At 60.2% G+C, this 9264-nt stretch overlaps 1 protein-coding gene across 1 annotated transcript; it reads left to right on the top strand.

Annotated features, from left to right (window-relative positions):
- The first annotated feature begins 1866 nt into the window (after positions 1-1866).
- Positions 1867-8076, top strand: EDN2 (endothelin 2). Its single transcript, XM_008699359.2, has 5 exons — positions 1867-2709; positions 3070-3226; positions 4661-4783; positions 5717-5815; positions 7391-8076. Exons 1-5 carry the CDS (start codon positions 2505-2507, stop codon positions 7482-7484), a joined length of 678 nt encoding a protein of 225 aa, XP_008697581.2. The 5' UTR covers positions 1867-2504; the 3' UTR covers positions 7485-8076.
- The last annotated feature ends 1188 nt before the right edge of the window (positions 8077-9264 follow it).

A 9264-nucleotide genomic window follows, 5' to 3' on the forward strand; every position in this document is an offset into this window, starting at 1 on the left:
CCAGGGGGGGGGGGGGGGCGGTAACAGGGCCAGGTGGGGATGGGGCAGTGAGCAGGGCAGCTGTCCGGGGCCGTTGATGGGAGCCAGAGCGGTAGGGTTGGGGGCCTTGCAGCCAGGCCAGCCAGGAGGGGCAGAGAGTGACCGTCAGGGCCAGGCTAGCGAGCTCTGGGGCTGGAGCTGGCTATTTTTAACTCAGCTTAATTTTCTCTACCTGGAAACCAAGTGTTGCCGGTGGGGATAGCCCTGTTCCGAGAAGGCTTTCACCCCCTAGGACCTGGGCTTGCTCAGGTTCCGGGGCCAGGCCTCTCCATTTCACAGGAGCCCTGTTTGCTGCGCGAAGGGAAGGAGGGGACCTGGAGCCGGGCGCAGCTCCCAACACTGACCCTGCAAGGCCCGGGCAGCGGCCCCTGCCCTGTCGTCATCCTCCTTTCACACCAGAGAGGGATCCTGTCTCCTGGTCTGTTTAATTCTTCTATTATGTTTCCCAGACTTGAGCCTCTGGTTCCCTATTGTCCTGAGCAGTATTTTGCATTTGTGTAAAGATTAGACCTGGTAGACCCTTCGCTCTCCTTCCAAATGGTCTTTCTCTTTTACTTTCTCAAATCCAAGTTCTTTCTTTCGCACTAGGCTCTGCTTCCTTGTCCTTCCTCTCTCCCTACCTGTCTTCATCTGCCTCCCTGTTTGTGTCACTCCCCACCCGGACCCCCTCCTGCTCCCCGCTCACCTGCTGGTTCCTTTTTCTTCTCTTCATGGTTCAGTAGTTTGAATTCTCTTTCCGCCCCTTCCCCCACCCTGACCCTGCTTGATTCTGTATTTATATTCTCCGGGAGGCTAATAGAAATGACTAGGAGTATTGCTCACCTCATTCCAGAAATACTCTTCTAAATTCTTAGAGAGGCATCTTGGCGGGAGGGCAGTGAGAACTGAGAGGGGAGTCTCTGGTTTTTTGGAGGGACCAGTGTCCGCGTCCCAGGGCCAGCTCTGCATCCACCAGCTGTGTGACCTCGGCCAAGCCAGGCTTGTCTCTGAGTCCCCCGGGCAGTAGGGGAGTTGCTCCCCACTCCTGACAGCTGCCTCCTGGGGCCACGAGGGAGAGGAGCTGAAAATGCTCTGAGCGCACAGTAGGTGCTCAGAAAGGTTTGTTTCTGCTTCCACTGCAGCCCGAGGCAGCCTGGGGGAAGGAAGACCACGCTGCTGGCTATCTCTCTCCTCGAGCTCTGGCCCTCGGTACCGGGATGGCGCGCGCACAGCCCTTCCCACATGCACGCTCTAGTCACGCCCTGGGAAGAAGCAGGCTTGCCTGTCTCTCCGTGGTCATCTGTCTCCCCCTTCATAAATGTCTGATGACGAGATCGCTGCTGACCACAGGAAACTAAAAACTGAGCAGCCTGGGTTCCTAGGGACCTAATTTCCACAGTTCAAAGCCAGCCATGAATTCACGCCTTCTCTCCTCCCTCGGAGAGCGCTCACTCAGAGGGCTCCTACTGTGTGCAGGGTCAGCTCCAGGCCTCACCTTCTCTGGAGCTCTGCACCTCAAGATTGCTGGGGAGATAAGCCCGGAGTCATGAGTCAGGCAGGCAGGAGAGCAAGGCTCTGGCAGTTCCGAGAAATGAGAGGGCTTTTCCTCTTATACCTGGAGACAGGGTCCCTGAAAGACCTGACGGGAGGTGGACTCTGAGCCAGGCCTGGGCAGGAACAGAGGGCAACTGCTGGTTCCACAAGCTGCTTAGCTCAGCTCAAGTGCGTCCCCAGTGTCTCCAGCAGGGCCCAGCTTCCAGCTAGCAGAGAGGCAGGAGTGGAATGCTAGGCCTTGCCTTTTTCGAAGAGAGTAGCCACAGAGGTGAGCCAAGTGCCCTGTCATGTCCAAAGGCGGGAGATCGTTCAAGGGGTGCAGTGTGTGTGTGCCCACAGGGGCAATAGGTTCTGGAAGGAGCCAGAACGCCTGTCCCAGGCCCTGGGAGGAGGGATGGGAAGGAGGGGAGGGGGCACTTCCTGGGTGAGGTAGGCATGAGGCAGCTCCAGACCCGTCAGCGGTCAGGGGTGAGCTGTGTCCTTCACGGGGGAAGCTGGCCCAGAGAGGGCTCTAATTTGCCCAAGGCCACACAGCCTTGAGCACCCCCTTTCCCCTCCCACACAATAGAAGGGGCATCCTCAGCCTGGCTGGCAGTGGGCAGGCGGGATGGCAGGGTCTCCTCCAAGGAGAAGCAGGGTTTTGCTCATGGATCTCCCCCTTCCAACTCTTAGCTCTGGGCAGGAGCCAGGGAGCAGCCGCATGGAGAGTGAAGAAGGGGGGTCAGGACACATCGGGGATGACTTGAGGCAGCGCGGCAGCACCGGGAGGGGACCCTGGGGACTGCAGGGAAGCTGCAGTACAGAGGGACGAGCGGGGCCTTCCCTCCCGCCTCCACCCTCCTCTGCCACCGCCCCCCCTCACCAGCGCACCGGGGGAGGCGCACCCGGGCGGAGGCGGTGTCATCACTCTCCTGTGAGCGGGGCAGGGCTGCATGGGCAGGGGCGGGGCTGTGACTGGTGTTATAAGAAGCGGCCAGGGCACTGAGGCAATGAGCTCTCGGCTCGGCTTGGCAGCAGGACTGGCAACAGGCACGCTCCCTCCTCTGGTCCAGCCTGTGCGCTCCACCGCTGCTATGGTCGCCGTGCCCACTGCCTGGTGCTCCCTCGCTCTGGCCCTGCTCCTGGCCCTCCATGAAGGTGAGCCGCCCCCCAGCCTCACCAGCTACAGCAGCCGCCCCCTCCGGGTCTGCTTGTAGGTGTCTCCCTCCCCAGGGCGCAGTACTCGCCAGTCTGCTGGGGGCCTTCCAGGGTGGGAGCCGCGCGGCGGTGGCCGCTCCAGGGAGCTCTGCAAGTACAGAGGTGCTGCAGGCACGGGACAGCGCCAGCCCTTCCCGCCGGGGCTGCTGGGGCTTCCCCGGGCTGGCCTGGAGCTCCTGAGCGATGAGAATGCCAACTTCCTCGATTATGCAAGAGGAGGAGCCCAGCAGGTCCCCTATCCCGGCTGTGCCAGGCACCCTGACCCACCTCTCCAGCTCTCTCTGCTTCTTGTGCACGCAGGCAAGGGCCAGGTGCCTGCTGCCCCGGAGCCTCCGGCGCCCTCACCCCGGGCCCGAGGCTCCCACCTGCGGCCCCGACGCTGCTCCTGCAGCTCCTGGCTCGACAAGGAATGCGTCTACTTCTGCCACCTGGACATCATCTGGGTGAACACTCCCGGGTGAGTTCCCGCGGGATCCAGGTGGGGCCGCTGGAACCGGGGCAGGGGATGGGGAATCTCTCGCTGAGTACAGCTCTCCCTGGGCCTCCAGACAGGATGGCTGAGCTCACAATACGAAGTGTTACCGGTTATTGTTCCAACTCCCACGTGGGGGCCGCCTCAGTAGTGCAGGAATAGCTCAGGAGAACTCTCACAACAGCCTGCAATTGGCCCCATTCTCCAGATCAGGGCACTGAGGCCCAGAGAGGTCGGATGCCTTCCCCAAGATTATGCAGGAGGGAGTCAGTGGTAGGGGGAAGCCCACGGATGCCATGCTGCCTCTGCGTGACCTGCCAAGAATCAGACGATTAATGACAGCGCCCAGGCCTTGACTGCGCCAGGCGCTATGCCAAGCCCCGCTTGTCTCCGATCAGCTCGCGAATCCCCCGTCCTCCCCGTGAGGCAGGCGCTGCTGCTGTCCCCAGTGACAAGATGAGAAACCTGGCCTGTGTCACCTGGCAGCGCTGGGGTGGGAGCCAGTGCTGTCTGTTCTGTCTGCACCGCGCTGCCTCCGGGCCACTGCATACTTCGAGTTGAAGTTTCTCGGTGTCTTTGTGTGCTTTTTTCCCTTCCCCAAATTGCAAAAGGCAAGGGAAGCCCTGCACGTAAGCGTATGTGGAGCTAATCCGCATCCAAACACTTGCTCGGGGCGGGAACCCTGCCAGTCCCTGCGTGCTGGGTCTACCTGCAGTCATTACAACTTCAGCACAGTGTCTAAAATTAGCTCCGGCACCGAAGGTGCTGGTCCGACCGGCCGCAGGGCCCCTTGCCCTGCCCCCAGCCTGCCTTGGCCAGACTTGGGATCTGAAATCAATCCCACCGGATCTCACACACACGAGCACTCGCACAAACTGTGTTTAAGTCAAGAGCTAAGACACCTTTATCACCCCCCCAGGCAAGGGGTGACCAGGTGAGGGCAGCTTAGCTGTGAGCCGGTATGTTTACTTCTGTGAGATGGCATTTCCTCCCCTCCTCCAGGGGGACCGGCCTGGCCCTCGCCATCAGCTCAGGTTCCTGTCTGGGAGAGAGGGGAGGGGCTGGGAGGACTCCCCACTTCCCGACTTAGGGAGGGAGCACTATTCCAGCCCCTCCTCTCCGTGCTGGGAGGCTTACTGAGCAGGGCCCTCCGTGTGGGAGCAAGCAGAGGCCCAGAAAGGGGAGGGACCTTGTCTGGGACCACCTGGCTGCCAGGGAGGGGCCTGTGCCGGGGCTTCCTGAGGTCAGGGGCTGGTAACATTCTGCTTCCACCCTGGTGGCATGGGTAGCCGTCCCAGTGTGCGCCGTGGACAGTCTCTGCTTGCCAGTGGTCAGAGTTTATCTAATCCTTTCTCCCTCTCCCTCTCCCCTTCTCTCTCTCCACCCTACACCACTACCTTGCTGGCTGCCTGCCCACAGACAGACAGCTCCTTACGGCCTGGGAAACCCGCCAAGACGCCGGCGCCGCTCCCTGCCAAAGCGCTGTGAATGCTCCAGTGGCGGGGACCCCACCTGCGCCACCTTCTGCCATCGAAGGTCCTGGTAAGTGGGCACCCAGCCTGCAGGGGCCGGGGGAGCAGGGTGTCTGGAAGACCAGCAGAGGAGCAGAGTGGCGAATGGTGGGGAAGCAGGGTCCTGGGAGCCCGTAGGCTGCCCGGGGCCTGTGGGCAGTGTCCCTTTCTGTGAAGAACCGGTCACCCCAAGTCCCTCCCACTGCCCAGCTCTGGGGACTTCTGAGAGCCTCCCACCTTCACTCCGGGCGGGAGGGGCTGTCCCCAAGTGACAGCAGACGCAGCTCAGGCCCAGAGAGGGGACAGGACTTGTCCTGTTGGGCCACACAGCTAGTCAGAGGCGAGCTGGGCCGTGAGCCCCCATCTGTCTTCCCAGGGGCACTGGGCTTTGGCTTCTGAGCTGTGGCGCCGAGGGCTTTGGAGCTTTCTTGGTGGAGAAGTAGCATCTAGACTTGGGAGGCCGTGGCATTACCCCAAGTTGGTCACAGCGTTGCTGGGGGGTTGGAGGGCCGTGGGTGGGGAGCTCTGCCAAGTCTCGTAACTGTCTGGGCCTCGGTGTTCCCACCTGTAAAAGGAATGGAGACTTTGCAGCTTCGCTGGTCCGCTTGGAGCATTTGGGGAAAGCAGAACCTGGCTGCACAGTCCCAAACCTGCCACTCCTCTGAGACTCAAGCTGTGGCTCCACCCCTGCCTCAGTTTCCCCTGCAAAGGACTGTGCGCAGCTGCAGACGGCCAGATTCTGGGAAGGCCAGGCACCCAGCTGCCTTTTTCTGAGGCTAAGAACGCATTCCCGGCAGCTCGGTTTTCCTCAGCCCCCACCCCGCCTGGGAAAGGAAGGGTGCCAGGTGCACAGGGGTGGAAATGGATCTGCTTGGGGTGGGGGTGGGGGGGCACTGGGCCCACAGCCAGGTGTTCGCAGGGCCCTGGACAGCCCCTCACTTACGTCGTAATACTGTTCATTCAGGGCCGAAGCTGTGGTAGTCCCAGGCAGCGGGTCCCCCGCAGACCTGTTCCAGGTTGGCCAGACATGGGCGTCCGCAGGAGAGCTCCTCCGGCAGCTGAGGTAAGGGGTGCCTGCCCTGGCTGAGCGCCTCCCGTATGCCTTGCACATTGCCCTCGTTCTCCATGGAAGGCAGGACGGGGTCCTTACTGGGCAGCCAAGGGAACTGAGGCTCAGAGTGGTAAAGGCGCTTGCCCAAGCTCCCAGCAGTCCGTGGCAGGCCTCTGGCAGGCTCCAGAGCCGGGGACCTTAGCTGCTGAGCTCTTTGTCCCCACCAGGCCTGGAGGTTGACTTTCTTAGCAGGGGGCTGAGGGATTGCGACTGTGGAAGGCCCTCAGGCATTCCTTCCGGTGGTGAGCATCTCCTGGGCGCTGGGTCCAGAGTGGTCGACGATCTAGCCTGTCCCCTCGTCCTTTGTCCCAGACCGGATCCCCTTCCTGGAAGCCTCAGCATGGCTCAGCACGAGGCGTGGCACACGGGACGTGCCCACGAATGTCCGTCCGACCAAACGGACTTGAGAATAAAGTGCCCACATCTGGCCGCGCAGCCAAGTGGCCAAAGGGGCAGCTTCCGAGCCAGGACTGGCCGATTTGAACCCCTGCTCTGCCACAAACGGCCTTGGTGACCTTGAGCTTATCCTTTCACTTCTCTGGGCTTCAGGTTCTCATTTTGAGCCAGGGACATCAGTGCAAGCCATCTCTCGGGGTTGTTGAGAGGTGGACGTCGGTGGGGCGCCTCAGGCAGGGCCTGGCACTCGGTGGGAGTCTGGGGGTGTTAACTATTCAGACCTCCCTGCCTGAGGCTCCCCGGAGCTGGCCAGTGCTGGGCCCAGCACGGCCCTCGGGGGCTGCCATCTCTGTGGGGTGGCTGAAACATAGGAGACAGGGCAGGACAGTGGGCTAGAGAAGACCCAGCATATACCTGGGAACTGTCTGAGGATGAAAAAAATGAAGATTAAGACTTTGCAAGTGCACGGCACCTCGCGGTGGGCGAAGAACTTGCTTTGCCAACCCATGCTCCCCCTCACACCAGCGAGGCCGGTGTTTATTTTACAGACTAAGAAAGAGGCTCAGAGAGGTTGCCACACTTGCCTCAGTTCCCATAGCTGGGACCTGCAGCCAGCCTCCCAGCTCCAGGCTAGAACCCTTGCAGCCAGGACAAGACCAGTGGGATGACGCCGGAGTTCCTACCAGGGTCTCATCCCAGTTCAAAGGGTAGCTAGGACCCATATTTGTCTCGGTTGAACCACCTTGAGCTGGACCTTGAAGAATGGGAATTTTAGTCAATGGAATTTGGGTGAGGGGAGGTGAACAGCCTAGAAGGAAGGGCAGGAGCAAAGGTGTGGAAGTGGGAAGGCAAGTCACGGGAGATACGCTGTTCTTGGCCCTCCCGTCATTCCGGCAGCCTTGACATTGAACGTCAGCTTCGTTGAAGTCCCTATGGGCCGAGGAGCGTCTAGGCCTGCTCTGGCCTGTCCTTGGTGTGCAGACTTTGTTTTCAGGGTGAGCTGTGTCTGCCTTCCGGCCCCAGGGCGGCTGTGATGTAGGGGGCCCAGGTCCTGTCCCTGCTGCCTGTCCTGGGGAACTCTTGGGCAGCCCCTGTCTCCTGAGATGCTAAATGGACCCTTCTTGATTCCAGGGAAATTTCTGCCACCAAGATCCACTTTGCCAGGCGAAAGCAGGAGGCAGTGAGGGAGCTGAGGCCCACACACCCCAGGCGGAGAAAGAGATAGCGTTGGTTGCCGAGGAACGCCAGGATGGAGGCTGCGTGGAGCTGTGAGGAGAGGGGCAGCCCAGGGCCAGGGGCCCCACCTGCAGGGTGGCACAAGCTCTGGCCTCCTCGCATGGCTGAGGGGGCTCCCCCCAAGGCAGCGCGTGTCCTCAGCCCGGCCAGGAAAGCCTTCAGCCCCCCAGCTGCAGAGCGGCATCTCCCACCGGCCCCGGGCCCCACCGCACCGCCGGAAGGAACCGCATGAGGAACGTACTTACCCGGAGGCCACGTCCTGAGAGGGTTCCTGTCTGTTGGCTACAAACCAGGATCGACACGCAGGGGGGACACTCACTCTGAAGCCGGCCCTGGAGCCTGGATGGGGCGGGTGTCCTGGGCGGCCCCCGTCCGTCCCCTCCAGCTGTCTTTCCCCAGAGTCCTCCCACCCTCATGTCCTTGGGACACTCCTGGTGAGAAGGCCTGCTCTGCTTCACCTGTCTGTATATAACTTATTTGCTCTAAGAACTTTGAGAACTCCGGTTATTTATTTGGATGTATTTTTTTAGACTCAATTATTTACCTGCGAACTTGTGTTTGTAATAAACGATGAAACGGTACTCTGGTATTTTGTCTTGGCTGAAGCAGAGCGGGGAGGCACCTCTCAGGAAGGGGTTGTTCGGAAGTTAGGGGCACACAGGAAGGAGAGACAAAGGGTATGGGGCAGGTGGCCGGAGCCCTGGGTCCCACTCCCCGTGCCCTTGCTGGACACCTCTAGCTGCTAACCCAGCCTCTCCAGGCTTTTGCCTATCACGTGCCTGGACAGCCGTTTGCAGCTTTGACACCCAGGATTCCGGGACCTGTGTTCCCATCAGGCCAGTCACCTGTGGCCAGGCCTTTCCCAAGAGCATGTTTGGAAGGAACTGAGACCCAGTTCTGCTCCAGCAGCCCTCACCAGGAACTGTCGTGAGGCCCTGGGTCGATCTGTCCAATGAGGGCCGGGGCCAGATGGATCCCGAGACTGTGCACAGCCCGAGGGGCTGGTGGCGGGTGCTACGACGGCGCTACAGCCTGGCCCTGGCTGGTCCCTTGCCTCGGCCCTTGCTGGTGAACAAGAGAGGAGCTTTGACCAAAGAAGCCTGAGGCTCTAGCCCTGGGTCGACCGATCCTGCCAAGGCCCAGGGAGCAGCCCCTGGAGCTCCAGGGGTGAGCAGCAGTCCCGAGCACCCCAGCCGGCCGCTGCCCCAACCCCTAGGCTCCGCGTCCGCCAAGTCCTCCCGCGACAAGCTGTTCCCTCTTCTAGCGCTGGCCCGCCTGGGAGCGGCAGGGGCCTGAGCAGCGACTGCAAAGTCATCATTCACACACTGCTCTAACCCTGCCTTGTCTGCGAAGCCAGCCCTGACCCCCTCATGGAAGAGTAACATGCCACACGTATTGAAATCCTCGTGTATACTTGCCCTTGACTGATATTAACTCATTTTCTCCATCTCAACAACACTGTGACGTAGGGACTTTTATTACCTCCGTTTTAATGATGAGGAAATTGGTGCACAGAGAAGGCAATTTACTTGCCCAAGGTCACACAGTGTGTAAGTGGTGGCTTCGGGATTTGAACCCAGAGTCTATAGTCCATAGGGATGTATGGATGCATGTATTTAATAAATATTATTGGTTGAATTCGTGGATCACCACTGCAGCATGACCTGGGATAAATCTCTTTCTCTTCCTGGGCCTCAGTTTTGTTTTGTTTTTTTTTTTTAATCTATAAAATGGGAAACAATAGTCTCTAGTAGGACAGGTATGAACAT

This window comes from Ursus maritimus, unplaced genomic scaffold (assembly GCF_017311325.1).
Source record: "Ursus maritimus isolate PB19 unplaced genomic scaffold, ASM1731132v1 scaffold_12, whole genome shotgun sequence".
Taxonomy (NCBI): domain Eukaryota; kingdom Metazoa; phylum Chordata; class Mammalia; order Carnivora; family Ursidae; genus Ursus; species Ursus maritimus.

Excerpts from the sequence above, each read along its gene's own strand:
- EDN2 (XM_008699359.2), top strand. The coding sequence starts at position 2,505 with ATGGGCAGGGGCGGGGCTGTGACTGGTGTTATAAGAAGCGGCCAGGGC. Across the intron at positions 2,710-3,069 it reads GCTCCTGGCCCTCCATGAAG|GCAAGGGCCAGGTGCCTGCT; the intron begins GTGAGCCGCCCC and ends TTGTGCACGCAG. Across the intron at positions 5,816-7,390 it reads GAGCTCCTCCGGCAGCTGAG|GGAAATTTCTGCCACCAAGA; the intron begins GTAAGGGGTGCC and ends TCTTGATTCCAG.